General features: G+C 46.3%; 2 protein-coding genes across 2 annotated transcripts; one reads left to right on the forward strand and one right to left on the reverse strand.

The window, feature by feature from the left end:
- Positions 1–4905: 4905 nt before the first annotated feature.
- On the reverse strand, positions 4906–6890 carry LOC306743835 (parapinopsin-like; the record flags this gene model as incomplete). The annotated part of the gene is made up of 5 exons (XM_079226399.1): positions 4906–5046; positions 5445–5687; positions 5783–6020; positions 6105–6195; positions 6572–6890. 5 exons carry the CDS (start codon positions 6888–6890, stop codon positions 4906–4908), a joined length of 1032 nt encoding a protein of 343 aa, XP_079082525.1.
- A 2832-nt stretch (positions 6891–9722) lies between these two features.
- Positions 9723–17849, forward strand: ddx20 (DEAD (Asp-Glu-Ala-Asp) box polypeptide 20; the record flags this gene model as incomplete). The annotated part of the gene is made up of 11 exons (XM_079226747.1): positions 9723–9918; positions 10110–10204; positions 11498–11666; positions 12276–12390; positions 12462–12604; positions 13660–13798; positions 13877–13935; positions 14314–14396; positions 14477–14582; positions 16441–16542; positions 16637–17849. 11 exons carry the CDS (start codon positions 9723–9725, stop codon positions 17641–17643), a joined length of 2214 nt encoding a protein of 737 aa, XP_079082873.1. The 3' UTR covers positions 17644–17849.
- Between the last annotated feature and the right edge of the window lie 2151 nt (positions 17850–20000).

A 20000-nucleotide genomic window follows, 5' to 3' on the forward strand; every position in this document is an offset into this window, starting at 1 on the left:
ACACACTCTTTCTCTCTCTCTCTCTTTAATACACACACACTTTCTCTCTCTCTCTCTCTTTAATGCACTCTCTCTCTCTCTCTCTCTTTAATACACTCTCTCTCTTTAACACACACACATACACACTAATGATTCACTCGAAAGTTCAGAGTGTTTATCTCAGAGTTTAGGGAGATAACCTTTAGCACCTTATTGTCCATGCGGTCCAGTCGTTACCTCATCGCTCGCTCGAGAAGACAGGAAGTAGAGAACCGGAAGTAGAGAACCGGAAGTAGAGAACAGGAAGTAGAGAACCTGCCAGATGTGAGAGTGAAGAAGAAAACAAACCAAAAACATAATAACTGACTAACCATAAAGGATCGATATTTTTGCACTCTTAGAAATAAAGGTGCTAACTGGAACCACATATGGTTCTTCGGCTTGTCCTCATTGGAGAACCCTTTTTTGTTCATGGTAGAACCTTTTGTTCCACCGGGAAAGGTTTGTACCTAGAACCATATGTTGACGGTTCCACCCAGACACCCCGATGAGAGAACCCTTCTATGGTGGAATGGTTCCAACCCAGAACACTCTATAGACACTTTATATTCCAAGGGTTCCATCTAGAACTTGATCTAGAACCCCAAAAGGCTGATGTGGTGCAGTGACACCCACAACAACCCTGGTTGAGTTTTTTTTGGGGTGTGGTTCTGGATTGTGGGCGTTGAAAATGTTTTTTAGAACCCTTGGTGTCACAAAGAACCCTGGCATTGAAACTAACCTAACAAACAGACGAGTACATCACTTGTGCTGAGCCAGCGTTAATTCAGAATTAATTATATCTTCAACATGTATTCAGTATTTGATTTCAGTGGTGTTTAAGTTACCAGGACAACGCACAGAGGAAGTGATGTTGTCGAGGGAAGTTCCCTTCATAGGGAGTCGGGTTCCTGTTTAACCATTTCCTCAAAAATAACAGTTCTTCTGAAGCAACAGGTTCTGGGTAGAACCTCAGGCCTTCAGGGAGAACCCCTTTGGATCCCTATATTTCTAAGAGTGTACCTTCACCAATGAACTTGGACGCTATACTTCAGTACAGTTAAAAGAGCCATTTGTCTGGTGGAGACGCTTCCAGTCCACGAGCCGTACAGGAAGTGGACAAACCTCTCCTTGTCCTCAGACGCCGTTCCCTCTTTTGCCTTTGACTCAGAAGTTGTGTTGATTAGTTGTGTGACCTGCAGGTGTTGATGTTGAAAACGTTCACCTGATTTTTTTTAACCTCTTTTAGATCACGAGTAGAACATTCGTGTCCCGCCCGACTCCACTCGCATTTACTTTCTACTTTATTTTTCTTGGATCTGTACATACGACCGTGGGTTTTACTTGTTGAAGCAATGATAATTCCAGGATGCTGTTCTCAGTCTTTACTGTTCCCACTCGAACTGGCTGGGACGTGTTGCACATTCCTTGAGCTCAGGACTTATTGCTGGTGTCGTTTCTGTGGTTTGCTGTGAGGTACATGCTGGTCTCCTCCCAGTAGAGCCCGGATGTCCGACATGGCCTGAAAAAACTTTATGTGAAGGAGAAGAGTCATTTCTTAGCGTCAACCTGTCAGCCTTCTGTGTCTTTCACACTTAATTTGGCTATAATATATCTGTGTTCAACCTTCACCATTGTCTTTGCTTGTCATCTTATTTCAGCATGTTTGTGTATTAAACACTTAGTTGGTGTGTGAAATAGCTGCTGCTGGGTAAAGGATTACCTCGAGTCGGGTTAGATTGTGCACGAGACATGACTGTATTACGTTTGTTTTCACACCAACATCACATTAACCTGCAATCAGTCGGGAATTAGACAGTAAATAAAAGAGTAGAATGGACATTCTCATTGAATCATGTAGCAGGATGGTCAGACTGGCGGCCATTTTTCATGTGTAGCGTTGCCATAGTAAGTCAGTCCACTGTAACGGATTGACTTCCATAGACACTAAACCAACAAACGACAACCCGCTCAGTGCAGGTATTAGTCACGACTAAAACGCCTCTTGTCACAGCGTAGGAAAACACATCGCTATCAACGGGAGACAACGTCGTTCCCCTCATTTTCTGTGACCAGTATAGCATGAAAGCATGGAGCAAATTCCACCATAACTAGCGAACAACTGGCTAGTTGCCTAGCTTGCTAATTCCACCATGCTTTACAGGTTTCAGATATAGAGCGGAACAGTGGGCTGATGGCCAGTGGCAGCGCTCGGTCAAAGAAGGACAAGCAGATATCTGGCTAGTCGTCTTGCTTGCTTTAATGCTACACTGATTACATAAATAAACCAGCGCTGGGTCTTACGCGTCACTCCCTACCACTCGGGAGAAGGACATTCTACCGAGCAAGTCGCTGACTTGTTAGCTAGCTTGTTAATCCTACCATACTTTACTGCTACACTGGTTACAGAAAATGAGCCGAACAGCATCTAACGGTCTCTCTACCTCATTTCCCAACTGTCCAGAGAAAGACACGCTAGCTAGCTATCTGTCTCTCGGGAGATGAAGGCAATGACAAGAAAGTATTCAGCAACAATAGCATGTGCTGCATCGGGACCAGAGAGCGTGTCGGACCAATCAGACTTCCCGGTGAATAGTACAGTAGTGACTGTAAAACTGGGCGTGAACATCTCCGAGTATATAACAGGGCTTGAAGCACTCAACACACACCGTTGTTTCCTGCTGATATTGTCACCGGCTGCCAGAAACAACAGGACAACACCAGGTGTTCAAGCACACAACTGTTTGACAAACCAATCAGTGGCCATGGCAACGTGTACGGTGTGGAGGTTTCCTGGTCCTCGTGACCGTCTGTAGCATGTACATAGACGACCCCTCACTCTGTATATAGACCACGTGTACAGGTTTGATACAGCTATTCACACTTTGGCTTTTTATTTTTTTGCTTTTCCTTAATGAAAGTCATAGCAATATTTCTGTAATCAATCAATAAAAAAAGCCCAGGTGATAGGATGAGTTTGATTGTGTTTCTTTAGAGAAGGAGAAATTACTGTGAATGATCAAAATGTGAGACTTGAAGAAAGTGATGACAGGTTGTTGTTGTTTTTTCCCTCCTTGCTGTTTTAACATGCTGGATCCAAAAGGCTGGAGTGTCATGTTGTAAATGAGTATAACACACTGATTATTTTGTATCAATGAAACCAATAAAGGTGACAGAGCTCTGTTTGTGTTTGAGCGCAGGCCTTTAAGAAGCCAATGGGATGTGAACACTTAATAAAACTTATACAACATTCATCATTAGCTTCATTTACATGTTCCATCCTTCACCATGACATGGTTTCGGCATTTTGCGGCCAAACTCTTATTTGAATGTCTTCTTGCAGATTGCAACCAACTGGAACTTCTACGGCTTTTGGTTTGTCCGCTGTGGGCTGCTGTAGAAACTCCTCATTGTAAGCTAACGGAAATGTTTCAGGGGATTCTACACGAGAGAAAACATACTTTAAATAACAGCGTATACCATTTCTCCCAATAGATGCACTACTTCGTACTCTTCCTTTCAGATCTTTAAAATGTAATATTTAATTCAAGCTAGAATTCAGGAAACATTCCCATGTGTTTTTCTTACAAATCATATTTTTGTCTTCATTACTGGAGCTCTTGACAAAGACACACTAATCAACGGTTGAAATAATTAGTGGAGAGCAAAGCTTGAGACGTCACTTAAAAGTCGACAGCCCCAAGAACAGCAAATTACCATCATGCAAAACGGTACTCCTCTTGTTCCTAATCAACCTGCGTGCTTTATCGGCCTTTATAGTTCCTCCTTCACATGGATAACCAAAGCAAATGGTGGGATGTCTCAGAATTATGGGTACTGTTTTTTATAAATGTTGTTTTGAATACTGGAAGAGACAACTTTGTTTCTAACGAGTAAAGCCAAAGCAAAACATGCATTCTCTCTCCTGACCACCAGGGGGCGACTCCTCTGGTTGTATAGAAGTATATGCTTCATGTGTTAAAGCTGCATTCTCTCTCCTGACCACCAGGGGGTGACTCCTCTGGTTGTATAGAAGTCTATGCTTCATGTGTTAAACCTGCATTCTCTCTCCTGACCACCAGGGGGTGACTCCTCTGGTTGTATAGAAGTCTATGCTTCATGTGTTAAAGCTGCATTCTCTCTACTGACCACCAGGGGGTGACTCCTCTGGTTGTATAGAAGTATATTATTCATGTGTTAAAGCTGCATTCTCTCTCCTGACCACCAGGGGGTGACTCCTCTGGTTGTATAGAAGTCTATATAAGTGACTCTACTTCTCTTGATGTATTCCCTCAGTAAACATTGTAAACATGAGTTTATGTCTCAATCTCTAGTTTCAAGTCTTCTTCAATAAAGCATGATGTTCATTTAGTAAATTATGGTCATTTAGAGTCAAATAGACCATAAAGCAGGGGACGCTTTAGGGCGGGGCTACAAGGTGATTGACAGGTTGACACCAAAGACAATATGGCGTCCCTACGTCGCTCCTCCTCAGTCCATATATGGTCACTTTCATTCATTGGTTGGGAAAAACAACAAGAAGGCGGCGGCCGTACAAATGTATATACTTTAACAAAACACGTATGTTGTTCTATGTTTGTGTAAATGTGGATTTTAATCTTCATCAACGAAGACAAAGAGGTCGTCTTTGATGTCAGGATATTGAAAAAGTTGTGACAGCCTCAGAATGTTTCCTTCTTTTTCACAGCTGCTTTAATGTTGTTGTTTTAATGAAACTACACATATTTGTCCAGCATCCTTCATTTGTGGCATCAATATCAGTCCGTTTTGTCCTTTTATTCTTAAAGTCCTTGCCGTCCAGTGCAGAGAAGGTTGCCTGTTGGATGAAAGTCAATGGTGTGAGACCATGAGGGTTCATGTACATTTTTATTCATGTAAAGATCCTTTAGGTGAGACTTTCTGGGTCTTCATTATTGAGGCCACCGTGGTTTCGTCCTCTGACGTCTGTGGATCTGACGCCCACGGGTTCCATCCACACAGGACGGTGGGAACAGCATATCCCCGAAACTGGGAACATACATACGGCACACGGTTAACAATAGAGTGTGATCGAGACTGCCTAAATTCCTTTTGTTTGTGTGTGCGTGAATAAACAAAAGTGTCAAGGCAATTAGGTTTAGACAACAAAACCACATGAAGATATATGTGATGAGGTTATGGACGGAGGGTTACCTGTTTGTTCATGAGGATGTATGTGATGGGGTTATGGGTTATGGGTTATGGGTTAGGGTTATGGGTTATGGGTTATGGGTTATGGTTATGGGTTATGGGCGTAGGGTTACCTGTCTGTTCATGAGGATGTATGTGATGGGGTTATGGGTTATGGGTTATGGGTTAGGGTTATGGGTTATGGGTTAGGGTTATGGGTTATGGGTTAGGGTTATGGGTTATGGGCGTAGGGTTACCTGTCTGTTCATGAAGATATAAATGATAGGGTTGTATACGGTGCTGCTTTTAGCCAAGTAAACCGGTATGGTGGCGATGAGGGGGTCGACATATAAACTGGAGTCCACGATCACAGCGAGGGCCATGACAGCATACGGCAGCCAGGTCACCAGGAAGGCCAACACCATCACCACGACCATACGCGCCACCTGCACCTCCACGCGGTTTGTGCTGCCGCCCTCAGAGACCTGCAGCTTGGTCACCTTAGCGCACCGAAAACAGAGGAAGAGAGACTTTATGGTGAAGCTGGGACCAGCAAACGCTCTCAGTAATCTTTTCATGGAGTGTAACCACATGCCTGGCGTAGAGTCCACAGGAGTCGCGAGTAAGACACCATGATGACGGAGAAGGGCAACGCGAAACAAAGGAAAAAGTACAGGATGATGTACGACATGTTCCCCGCGTCCCGGCTGTACCAGTTTGGGGCGCAGGAGGTCTTGACGCCCTCCAGCTCGTAGCTTCCCCAACCGAACAGAGGCGGAGTGTTCCACACGAAGGACCAGAACCAGGACAGCACTACTCCTGCCACAGCGTGTCTGAGGGCAACGGAGAAGCAGCGTCACACACCATGGAGCAACCAGAGCGTTGCAGTGATGAGACGCTGACGCTGGCCTCGGTACCTGGTCTGGAACAGGACGGCCCCCATTGGATAGCACACCACGATGTAGCGCTCAACAGAAATGACTCCGATTGTACACAGACTTGATATACCTGAACAACGGAGGGAATATGTGAAGAATATGTTATTTTGGTGGAATGTATCCCCCTGATTAAATTCACGTTTACGTTATCGCCATAGCCTGCGTGTAAGAAGTGGACGTAGTCAAGGTGACCCGACTGTGGACTGATGTTTTGAAGCCTCAAGTTCGACGATTTCACTATCGCCATCTTGGATTACGGCCATCGTCATGTTGTTGTTTTTGCAACCAGTGAACTGAATTACCATGTTTTGATTTTTACGTATTTTAACACAACTGCATTGCTACTTTCACAAGTGAATCACTGAGCACCTCTTTGACCACTGTGCTGACTTGATCAACCCAGATTGTCAACAAACAAAAAACAGTCGCACACTAAGTTAACTCACCGAAAAAGGAGACGGCGAAGCCCTCCAGCATGCAGCCCACGCGCCCCAGGCTGAAGTAGCCCATGGCGCTGGTGACCGTGGTGGGCAGACCTCCAAACACGGCACAGCCCAGGTCACATACGGCCAGGTTCACCAGGGCGTAGCTAAGCGGCTGCCTGAGCTGTCTGTGCCTCACCGTCACCACGATCACCAGGACGTTGAGGAGGATCCCGGCCACGGAGAACACGCCCATGATGACGGCTAGCGCGGCGTAGCCGGTCGAAGACGGCAGCTCTGCGTTGGCCGAGGAGTTCCCATCATGCAGAGCGAGGTGCGACATCCTGCTCGGAAGCTTCTGCGACCTCAAGCTCCACAATCTAGTGAAAACAACAGTTTAGCAAAATTGAAAACAAAATAAAATCCATCAATATGATCCCCTCTGTGCTAATGCTGCATGTGTGCTGCTCCGCTGAGAGGACGCCTTAATAAGCCCAACAAGAGGAGGGAGGCTCCCTGAAATCTAATTATTGAAAAACCAAATCCGTGGATCCGGATTGTGAGGACAATAATTCAGGTTGATATCCTGTAAGACTGCACTTTCCATGATTGCCGGGTTTACAGCTGCTCCTGAGTAATGAATCCGGGAATAGACGCAGCATTATAGCGCGTTAATGTCAGTTTTATATACACTGAATTACTCCGTGATGTGAGATTAGCTGACAGATGTCAGCCGAACTAACACAATGCAGTACAGGGATGTCATGTTACAGATTGTAAAGCCCTCCGAGGCAAACTTGTATTTGTGATGTTGGGCTGTATAAAATAAACTGAATTGAAGTACCTTTAAAGAGCCGGATGGGTTTGAATCTACCAATCAATCAAGTCCCTTTTTGAAGGGGTCAGAGGTCAAAGCCAGCTTAAGAAACAAGAGTTACAACAGGAGTGTACAAGACTTAGAAATAAAGGTTCCAAACCGGTTCTACCCAGAACTATGTTTCCATTTCCATTTGTGGAAGAGAGAGTTCCTCAAGGGTTGTCGAAAGCATTGGCGCTAAAACGCCTCCAATCCAGAACCACCCCCCGCAAACTGTGATTGAGAACCATGATTGTTGTGGGCCCCAGCCTTTTAGGGTTCTAGATAAAACCATTGGGATATACAAGGTACCTTGGTTGAACCCCCTGGGTGGGTCCTAGATGAACTCCTCCGAACATAAAGGGGTTCTAAGTAGAACCCTGTGGGGTTAGGGTTCTATATGAGAGCCTTGAAATATAAAAAGGTTTTTTGTAGAACCCCCCTGTAGATTCCAGATGAAACCCATAGGGTATTAACCTTTTAAGCTCCGTTAAGCACCAAGGCATTTTTTAGGATTTAGCTCGAAATAGCATACCCAAACTAAAAAGGGTGTATCTCTGCAACCACAAGGGCTATTTGAATAATGTTGGTGTTATAATAAAGGCAACCCTTGTGAGCTTTTGGTCAGATGTGTAAATATTAGTATATATGTTGCTGGCTAAGAGTAAATAAAGATTGAAACACAGAAAAAATAGAAGTTCCAGGTCCGCCTATAGAAAAAAGCACTTTCAGGATGATTATCTCCTTGAAATGATGCTTCACTAAGAAGAAGAAGAAGAAGAAGAAGAAGAAGAAGAAGAAGAAGAAGAAGAAGCCCTGAAGCTCCCCCACATCATAGCACAATATGTGAACAGTCTCTCTGCACTGTTTTCACTTGAAAAAGTGAAGCAGAACAAAGTCAGATTGGGTAAAGTACAGAGAGAATTCAGGTGAGAATGCAAAATTAGCATTTCGGCACATTTGCGCATATTTTCGCGCATCTGTGACATTTGAATTTATCCATGTAGCAAACCTTATATTTCACTTGTATATGACTTATGATGTTCAATAAACTTGTATTAGTGGGGATTTACTGAGGGAAATGCATTTTTTCTTATATTTGCTATTTTCTCAATTTTTTTTCAAAATGTGCTGACTCAGCGATTTATGTTGCTTTGTTCTTTGGTTCATATCTCAGTGATGCTTTGCAGCAGAGGGATTTGGTGAATAGATTTGGAATCTGTGTGGAATTGTCTTGCTTTTTGCTATTTGTCTTTTTCTGATAGCACCAAGCTATGGGCTGCTAGTTCCGGAAACATGCAGAGTGGGCTGACTCGTGACAAAATTATAACTATTTTATTTTAATAATTATTTTAGTTGGTGTTTGAGTTGTGTTGAAATGGCTGACTGATTATTGTAGCCCAGGTTCTCTTGTTTAATTTGATGTGTAGCATCAATATATTTGTTCATGATTATTGTAATGTTTTACACAGTTTAATTACAATTTTAAAATATATATATATATATATATATATATATATAGATATAAATATATATAAATATATATAGGTCCCGCGGGGCTTACCCCATGGGGTGGGTTCTAGATGAAAGCCTTGGGGTATAAAATGGTTGTTGGTAGAACCCCCTGGGGTGGTTTCTTTTTAGCCCCCTTAAAGTGTGGAATAATTCTGGATATAATCTTCAGAGAAGGTTCTGTGTAGAACCATTACACCATAAAATGGTTCTCTGCAGAACCTCTCATACAGGGTTCTAGGTAGAAACTTTCACAGATGGTTGGATTCTTGATAAACCCCCTGAAAAGGTTCCAAGAGGAACCACTATAAACCCAAAGGGTTCTCCTGTGAGGACAGGTTCTAGTTATCACGTCATCAGTTCAGGACAGAAACTGGACTGTTCTAGTGTCTCTAATAAAGGAAAACTAAAGGTCACAAGATCATGTTACCAAACATGAGGAACATTCAGCCACATGCAGCAACGACTATGTGCAACTGTGATTCTACATTCATCAAATAAAAAGTGCTAAATGAAAGATCATTTGGAGCAATTCTACAACAATAAAATATATAACTCCAGCTATGATGTGTTATTAGAACATGTGAAAGGGTAACATGGACTCCAAAGCCTGTGAAGGGAACAACATGGCAACCTCAATCTGTTCTAGTTAATTGCTCAGTTGTCCTTCTTCCTCTCTGTAACTAATATTCAGAGTTATTGTAATTTCCTTTGAGCCGTTTTCAGCGCAGTTCCCCTCCCGGCCACCAGAGGGCGCAGCGCCAGCGCGCGTTAAAGCCGCTGCGTTTGATCCCGGCCGCTCACAAGATGGCCGCCTCCGTGAGGAAAGCTGCCCACGACATCGAGGCGCGCAGGCGGACCGACGACGTGCTCCTGCCGGACGGCCTGGACTTCAGCTCGCTGCTGCTCTCGCGGCCCGTCCTGGACGGCCTCTCCGCCGCGGGCTTCCGGAAGCCGTCCCCGATCCAGCTGAAGGCCATCCCGCTGGGCCGCTGCGGGCTGGGTGCGTTCACGAGGCCCGCGTGCACGCGCAGGACCAACGTGCACTTTTTATCCTGTTAAACTGCCAAACGTGCACTTTTTATCCTGTTAAACTGCCAAACGTGCACTTTTTATACAGTTTAAAACTGTCAAACGTAAAACATTAAACATTGACCCCCACATTGACCCCCACATTGCCCCATGTGGTTTCAGACTTGATCGTGCAGGCCAAGTCCGGCACGGGGAAGACATGCGTGTTCTGCACCGTTGCTCTGGACTCGCTGGTTCTGGAGAATCCTGCAACTCAGGTGAGTGGAGTCATGTCAGCATGCAGCTGGTGGAGTCATGGCAGGTGGAGTCATGTCAGCATGCAGCTGGTGGAGTCATGGCAGGTGGAGTCATGTCAGCATGCAGCTGGTGGAGTCATGGCAGGTGGAGTCATGTCAGCATGCAGCAGGTGGAGTCATGTCAGCATGCAGCAGGTGGAGTCATGTCAGCATGCAGCAGGTGGAGTCATGTCAGCATGCAGCTGGTGGAGTCATGTCAGCATGCAGCAGGTGGAGTCATGTCAGCATGCAGCAGGTGGAGTCATGTCAGCATGCAGCAGGTGGAGTCATGGCAGGTGGAGTCATGTCAGCATGCAGCAGGTGGAGTCATGTCAGGTGGAGTCATGTCAGCATGCAGCAGGTGGAGTCATGTCAGCATGCAGCAGGTGGAGTCATGACAGCATGCAGCAGGTGGAGTCATGACAGCATGCAGCTGGTGGAGTCATGGCAGATGGAGTCATGTCAGCATGCAGCAGGTGGAGTCATGTCAGCATGCAGCAGGTGGAGTCATGTCAGCATGCAGCAGGTGGAGTCATGACAGCATGCAGCAGGTGGAGTCATGACAGCATGCAGCAGGTGGAGTCATGTCAGCATGCAGCAGGTGGAGTCATGTCAGCAGGTGGAGTCATGATAACATGCAGCAGGTGGAGTCATGATAACATGCAGCAGGTGGAGTCATGATAACATGCAGCAGGTGGAGTCATGATAACATGCAGCAGGTGGAGTCATGATAACATGCAGCAGGTGGAGTCATGATAACATGCAGCAGGTGGAGTCATGTCAGCAGGTGGAGTCATGATAACATGCAGCAGGTGGAGTCATGATAACATGCAGCAGGTGGAGTCATGATAACATGCAGCAGGTGGAGTCATGATAACATGCAGCAGGTGGAGTCATGATAACATGCAGCAGGTGGAGTCATGATAACATGCAGCAGGTGGAGTCATGTCAGCATGCAGCAGGTGGAGTCATGTCAGCATGCAGCAGGTGGAGTCTTGATAACATGCAGCAGGTGGAGTCTTGATAACATGCAGCAGGTGGAGTCATGTCAGCATGCAGCAGGTGGAGTCTTGACAACATGCACTTATTCTCAAGCAGGTGTCTCCAGAAGTAATCCCTTGGGTTCAGGGTCTTAATCTGGTTTAAGCTGCTCAGGCCCACACGTGTAAATTAAGTTGTTGATGAAGCAGCGACTGCAATCCCATCAGCTGGCCTTGTTGACGACCATGAAGTGAATGTTGACTTGTCGCCTTGCTTCCTCGCTTCCTCCTGCAGGTTCTGGTCTTGGCGCCCACGCGTGAGATCGCGGTGCAGATCCACTCGGTGCTGATGGCCATCGGCTGCGCCATGGAGGGCCTGCAGTGCCACGTGTTCATCGGCGGCCGGCCCGTGAGCCAGGACCAGGCCGGGCTGAAGAAGTGCCACGTGGCGGTGGGCTCGCCCGGTAAGCTGCTGAGCGTCCGCTTCCTCGCCAACGTGACGGATCTCTTAAATGAAAGTGCTGACTCGTCACAATGTCAACGTTAGAGCTTTGGTATTTGACCTCAGCTGACAGTGTCTTGGTGGTACCAGACGGTAGAACTCTGGCTTCAGACTTTCTGTTCCGCGTTCCTGACCTGAACCTCCGTTTGGGTGGGGGAGCCGGACCGGTGGTCTGGTGCCGACCCGGCTCTGGGTTCTGACGGTCATGGAAAACCTGGAACAGTCATGGGATGTTCAAATGGTTATTTCCAGGCCTGTAAAAGTCCCAACAGTTTAGTAAAAGTCATGTAAATGTGTTATATTCATGTGTTCATGACCTTCATTTACGCCGAGTTTGAAATAATGAATATGCTTTCAAAAGAAAGACTCAAAATATAATCATGCGCTCTCATTCTCATTGTTAGTTTAAATACTACATTTTATCACTTCATGTTTACGCCCAGACTTCACTAAAAGTTTGGTCATGGACATTTGGTTTAAAGTCCTGGAACTCCACAGGTCAGAGTGTGACCCTGCCGGCCGTCCCGTGTCGCTCCCTCCTCGTCACGCGTGTGCTCTTCTCTTCTCGCAGGCCGCATCAAGCAGCTGGTCGAGCTCGGCATGTTGTCCACCGCCGGCGTCCGGCTGCTGGTTCTGGACGAGGCCGACAAGCTGCTGGAGGAGGGCAGCTTCCAGGACCAGATCAAGTGAGCGCCGCTTCACTGGGCGGGGAAAGGTCCTCTTTGCAAAGATTCAACGTCTCCGCTTGTCTCCCCAGCTGGATCTTCTCCTCTCTGCCGGTGAACAAACAGATGCTCGCACTGTCCGCCACCTACCCAGAATCCCTTGCTCAGCACCTCACCCGCTACATGCAAGAGCCCACTTTTGTCCGACTCAATCCCAGCGACATGGGCCTCAAGGGTAAGACCCGTGCTGCCACACGAACAGGCTAAAGGGTTAATCATGCTTCATACCAGACCTCACGGTTTGTCCCAGAGAACACACTTCTTCACGTCTGTAACCGTAAAGGCAGAGTTTGTTGATCCTCCACCTGAAAATTCAATTCAGTTTATTTTATATAGCCCAACATCACAAATACAAACTCCCTCAGAGCTTTACAGTCTGTACACGTAGTAGTCTACGCATGGAACAGATCCGGATAACCATGAAGGAGGAGGGGCATCAGCAGGGCCATGGCAGGAGGTAGATAACCAGGAAGGAGGATGGAGAGAGGAGGGGCATCAGCAGGGCCATGGCAGGAGGTAGATAACCATGAAGGAGGATGGAGAGAGGAGGGGCATCAGCAGGGCCATGGCAGGAGGTAGGAGACAGATAACCATGAAGGAGCATGGAGAGAGGAGGGGCATCAGCAGGGCCATGGCAGGAGGTAAGAGACAGATAACCATGAAGGAGGATGAAGAGAGGAGGGGCATCAGCAGGGCCATGGCAGGAGGTAGGAGGTAAGAGACAGATAACCATGAAGGAGGGGGAGAGGAGGGGCATCAGCAGGGCCATGGTAGGAGGTAGGAGACAGGACCGGTTCTAGACAGCCATGATCCGAGAGAGAGAGAGAGAGAGAGAGAGAGAGAGAGAGAGAGAGAGAGAGAGAGAGAGAGAGAGAGAGAGAGAGAGAGAGAGAGAGAGAGAGAGAGAGAGAGAGAGAGAGAGAGAGAGAGAGAGAGAGCGAGAGCTCTCTGACGGGGTGAGTTGCCCTCGTGATTCACGTCCGTGACTCTTACAATGCACAAGCTTCAAAAGCAATGACAACTTTAAAGAAAATGAAGATTACCAACCTTGCCTTTTTAATCGACAGCTGTTTTCATTTTAAAAGTTAAATATTCTTTGATTTCAGCTTTTTAAATCTGAGTACTTTCTAGTTTCTTTATTTCTCTGTGAACGTAGCCTGAATACGTCTGAGTTGTGGAAGAAAGACTTTTGAGGAGTCCTCTTCCATCCGTGTGGTGCCCCCCCTGCAGGCCTGAAGCAGTATTACAAGCTGGTGCAGTCCCATCCTTTGCCTCACAAGATCTTCCAGGAGAAGGTGCAGCACTTGTTGGAGCTTTTCAGTAAAATCCCGTTCAACCAGGCTCTGGTGTTCTCCAACCTCCACACCAGGTACATCTAAAGTTCCCCGAGACCCCCTGTGGTGGTCTTCGGCACCGCTTGATGGACCGCTGTGCTTTGCTTCCTCAGGGCTCAGCACCTGGCAGACGTCTTGTCCTCCAAAGGTCTCCCGGCGGCCTGCATCTCAGGTGACAGACCGTCGGTGCTTTTGTAGTCGATCAACAGAACTGTGTTGGTGGAGATGTTTATAGTACCTGGTCACGTTCTCATGGTGCGTTCAGGCTCCGCTCAGTGAACATGAGTACTGGCTGAAGCTACATGATAACGTTGTCATGGTGCGTTCAGGTGTAATCTAGTAAAATAATTAAATCCGGATATTTTTCATGGTTTACTGACTGAATATTCTGGGTCCTTGTAGACCAGCTGTTATCAAACGACAGTGATCTGTACGTATGGATCGTCAATTAGTATTGGCAGCAAAAAAGCGTGACCAGGACAAAGAATGTTTGAATTCATTATTATAAATACTTTTAGTTGTGTTTTTGATTTGATGTGACTGTGTGCAGGCGGTCTGAGTCAGGACCAGAGGCTGGAGGCCATGTCCAAGCTGAAGCAGTACCAGTGCAGGGTGCTCATCTCCACCGACCTGGTGACTGACACACACACACACGCACACACACACACACACACACGCCTTCTGTTCTTTAACGGTGTCGTCTTTCCCGTCAGACCTCCAGAGGTATCGATGCAGAGAAAGTGAACTTGGTGATCAACCTGGACGTGCCGCAGGACTGGGAGACCTACATGCACCGGATCGGACGCGCCGGACGCTTCGGTTAGTCACAGACACTTCGGTCTCTCTCTCCCCGAACATTCACTCTTGGAACACTGAGGTCATTTTCAGTCGATCTTCTCCATTTGACATCATTTCTTAAATTCACCTTTTAAGGCACTTGCCTCATACATACCATGGGTAGAGGGGCTGGTGGTGCTGCATCCTCTAAATAACTAGTCAATACTAAGTTCACACAGTTTGAGCAGTTCACAGGTGTACATTTGCAGCTGAGCTGTGTACCTACGTTACCTGGTAAACAGTGAGCTGTGTACCTACGTTACCTGGTAAACAGTGAGCTGTGTAGCTACGTTACCTGGTAAACAGTGAGCTGTGTACCTACGTTACCTGGTAAACAGTGAGCTGTGACCTACGTTAGCTGGTAAACAGTGAGCTGTGTTCCTACGTTACCTAGTAAACAGTGAGCTGTGTAGCTACGTTAGCTGATAAACAGTGAGCTGTGACCTACGTTACCTAGTAAACAGTGAGCTGTGTTCCTACGTTACCTGGTAAACAGTGAGCTGTGTACCTACGTTACCTGGTAAACAGTGAGCTGTGTAGCTACGTTACCTGGTAAACAGTGAGCTGTGTACCTACGTTACCTGGTAAACAGTGAGCTGTGTACCTACGTTACCTGGTAAACAGTGAGCTGTGACCTACGTTAGCTGGTAAACAGTGAGCTGTGTTCCTACGTTACCTAGTAAACAGTGAGCTGTGTAGCTACGTTAGCTGATAAACAGTGAGCTGTGACCTACGTTACCTAGTAAACAGTGAGCTGTGTTCCTACGTTACCTAGTAAACAGTGAGCTGTGTACCTACGTTACCTGGTAAACAGTGAGCTGTGTACCTACGTTAGCTGGTAAACAGTGAGCTGTACCTACGTTAGCTGGTAAACAGTGAGCTGTACCTACGTTACCTGGTAAACAGTGTCCGTGTCGTCGTCAGTCTTCCACGACAGCGTAGTGCTGGTGGCTGGAGTGAAGCTGCATGTTGTCCACTGCTGCAGATGTGAATCCTCTCTGTAAAATAAATGACTACTGGTCACTACTAAGTTCACTGAAAGAAAGTTATGATTGCACACCAAAACAGTAATAGAGATCCAGCAGGGACTATGATAAGAGCATAAGCTAACTGTGCTAACGGCTAACGTACCTGCGTTACGCCAGACTCCAGCAGAAAGGGACTAGCTAAATGTACTCACTCTGCTAGCATAAATATGCTACTGCAACACAAAGTGTAGCATCTAAATACACTTACCATCTTCAAATGGATCCCTTCTGTCTGCATCTTCCTCGTGGTCGCAGGAGTCCTCTTCCTGGTCCTGGGGAAGTATCTGGCCTGACAAAACCTTTTGGGTTCAGCGACACACTGCTGCCCTTTTACTGGTCTCATGGGTTTAAAATGCTGCTGCGCCTAGTCTGGGCAGGCACTGGAAGCAGGAAGTCTTTGATTTCTGCCAGACGTAAAATTATATTTCTGCGCTGTATTATCGGGACGCTATGAATATTTTAGAAACGTAGAGAAACGCAATGGGTGTCCCCGAGGTCATGGGGTTAATGTTTAGTGTTTTCTCTGAACAATAGTTTTAACGTATCGGCTTCTCTCCTGGTCGCTTTATGTGAACAGAGAGAAACCGGTTCTATGTTGACTTGGTGCTTTAAACGCCTTTTGGAAGCTCGAGTTTCTGGAATATTAGCAAGCGTGTCCCACCGAGCGAGGTCAAGAGGTCCCTAATCAGCAGCTTTTAATTCTGATTATCTCCGTGTGTGTGTGTGTACGGCCATACCCGAACACTCACTCACTCACTCCTTCATCCCTTCCCATCATTTCGAGTGGCTTCTCATCAGCGTTTCGTTTGCAGGCACTCAGGGTCTGGCGGTGACCTACTGTTGCCATGGCGAGGAGGAGAACAAGATGATGGCCATCGCTCAGAAGTGCGGCGTGAGTTTGTCCGCGTTGCCGTGTGAGTCCCGCCCCCCAAACGTCTTGTATGTTTTCCCCTCGTTGGGAAACTAAAGTCTTTTTTGATTTGAATGCGTGCCCCTCCTCCTCCTCAGCCGCCATCGAGCCGGGCTTGATGGACGAGCCGTGTGACTGGGACGTCTGCACCGCGCCGGCCGCTTCACGCCAGCTCTCCTCCCGGACGCAGAAGAAGAAGCAGCGTGACGCGGATCAGCCGGCGGCGCGCAGCCGTCAAAGGTCGCCGGAGGAGACCGTCCCGACGGCCGGGCCGGAGCCAAGAAGAGCGGCTCCCGCCGAGGACGCTCTCCCGCGGCAGCCGCCTCGTCCTCCGGCGGCGACTCGCAAGGAGCTGCAGGACGCGCTGCCGAAGATCCCGGCCCTCGGCTCGTTCAAGAGCCGCAGGTCGAGGTTCGTGGCCTTCGAGGAGGCCGAGCGGGACTTCCGCGGCTTCATCACCGCCGGGCCGGGCCGGTCGGTGGAGGTCATCAGGGACTTCCGCGGCGGCGAGGACGGCGACGGGCACCGAGAGTCCTTCACGCTCGACGACCACGACGGAGGAGAATGTTTAAAACTCAAGGGAGAACGCTGGAAAGCTGACTTTTCTCCTCCGAGGGCGGATTCCGGATCTTCAAACTCGCAACCGGACGACGAGACAAGTCGGACCAGAGGCCTCGAATACAGACAAGCGGACGCCGCCGGTGCGTCCAAACCAAAGGCGGACGCCGCCGGCGGAGCTTTGGCTCCTGCGCCTGAAATGTGCCGGCAGAAGTCCTGCGCGTCACGAGCCAGAGCTCCGCTTCCTCCACCCGAGAGACGCAAGCCGACACCCAGCGCCGAGCCGAGCGTGCGTGGATCCAGAAAGATGACGGAGAAGACTTCAGAGCAGAGGATGGAATGGAATGAGGATGAAGAGGATGAAGAAGAGGAGGAGGAGAGCGCTGAGGCTTACTGGAGAGCCAGCTACAGAGCCTGGAACGATTACTACGCCTCTGTGACTCCTTTCCAAGAGCGAGGGCACCAAAGCTACTACAGCGCCGCCCACAGCTGGATGGCGGCGTATCGCATGAACGCCGTCTACATGCAGGAGCTGCTGAAGCACTGACGCGACCATCGGGAGAGGAGAGGACGATGCACTTTTTGACTTTTCTTTCAATTAATTATACTGTCTTTTCTAATAAATGACCTTTATGGAAGCTTTGATTTTCTGTTATGGCTCCTCACATGCGAAAAAATATATAATACAAAAATGACCACCAGGGGGCGACTCCTCTGGTTGTATAGAAGTCTATGTGTCTATAGGTTCTCACACTAACGATGTCTGATATCCCTTTATGTTATGGTTTATATGCAGATATCTGCAGCATTGAAACTACAATGTTGTAGTCCATCTCTACCACAATAAAGATCATCTTAAATACTTTGTCCGTATGCAGACGACAAACAACCTGTTCATAGTATTACTTTAACATAAACAACCTGTTCATAGTATTACTTTAACATAAACAACCTGTTCATAGTATTACTTTAACAAACAACCTGTTCATAGTATTACTTTAACAAACAACCTGTTCATAGTATTACTTTAACATAAACAACCTGTTCATAGTATTACTTTAACATAAACAACCTGTTCATAGTATTACTTTAACATAAACAACCTGTTCATAGTATTACTTTAACATAAACAACCTGTTCATAGTATTACTTTAACATAAACAACCTGTTCATAGTATTACTTTAACAAACAACCTGTTCATAGTATTACTTTAACAAACAACCTGTTCATAGTATTACTTTAACATAAACAACCTGTTCATAGTATTACTTTAACATAAACAACCTGTTCATAGTATTACTTTATCATAAACAACCTGTTCATAGTATTACTTTAACAAACAACCTGTTCATAGTATTACTTTAACATAAACAACCTGTTCATAGTATTACTTTAACAAACAACCTGTTCATAGTATTACTTTATCATAAACAACCTGTTCATAGTATTACTTTAACAAACAACCTGTTCATAGTATTACTTTAACATAAACAACCTGTTCATAGTATTACTTTATCATAAACAACCTGTTCATAGTATTACTTTAACATAAACAACCTGTTCATAGTATTACTTTATCATAAACAACCTGTTCATAGTATTACTTTATCATAAACAACCTGTTCATAGTATTACTTTATCATAAACAACCTGTTCATAGTATTACTTTATCATAAACAACCTGTTCATAGTATTACTTTATCATAAACAACCTGTTCATAGTATTACTTTAACATAAACAACCTGTTCATAGTATTACTTTAACAAACAACCTGTTCATAGTATTACTTTAACATACAACCTGTTCATAGTATTACTTTATCATAAACAACCTGTTCATAGTAAAACGATACTATGGATCGTTTTAGACACAGTGCAACCCAAACGATTACTTAGGCCCAATTTTAATCTCCATTTTACGGACTCACGGGGTACATCACAAGTCTCTAAACTGCATCCCCGTTTCCTTCACTTGCTTCCTTTCCTTGCGTCTTAGTCCCTCCCACCAGGGATACATAGAGAGACAAGGAAACCAAGCAGGGAGAGAAGACGCGAGGAAATGTTTTAATAGACATGAGACGTCCTTTCCTCTGAAACGTCCCGTGAAGCGACGTCGGTTTCTGATGACTGCGGCCGACTGACATCTGATCACATCTGATCAGTTGATCACATCTGATCACATCTGATCCCAGCTGATCACATCTGATCACATCTGATCCCAGCTGATCACATCTGATCACATCTGATCAGCTGATCACATCTGATCAGCTGATCACATCTGATCACATCTGATCAGTTGATCACATCTGATCACATCTGATCAGCTGTCAGTCGCTTTAACAGATGATGAGTTTTGTCCAGAGAGTTTTTAGCAAACATTCCAATAAAAATGCACTTAAAATATTGATAGAAATGTTTTCAGTTGATTTAATGGTGTTAAACGACTACTTACATTAATAAAGACAAAGTTATCATGATGTCAGAGCGGAGATGTTTTCTCTGTCTGTTACCGTTTAATAAACTGCATTGAGTATTTATATACTGTGATGTGTCCTGCTTATACGCGCAGGATGTTGTTCAGACCTACAATGAACATATTTTAACCAGATGGTGAATAATAAAAGATATAATATGTAGCTTGAGTTTCATCTGTGATCGTCTCTGGTATGAAACTCCAGCGATCAGTCCATCAGCTGCAGCGTCCAATCACATAACAGATGAACAGCGAGGGGGCGTGTCCAGCGTTAAAACACTTCCTGGAAGCTCGCTCTCGGGGCTACTAGATCATGGCTCCTCCGATTTCCCTCCTCGATCCTCGCTCCTCCGAGCAGAATAAGAGCTTTGGGACGGCCGTCAAGATGGCGGCGCAGAACCACTTCCGGTTCGAGCGAGGAGCGAGGAGC

Source organism: Taurulus bubalis (genome assembly GCF_910589615.1).
Source record: "Taurulus bubalis genome assembly, chromosome: 11".
Taxonomy (NCBI): Eukaryota; Metazoa; Chordata; class Actinopteri; order Perciformes; family Cottidae; genus Taurulus; species Taurulus bubalis.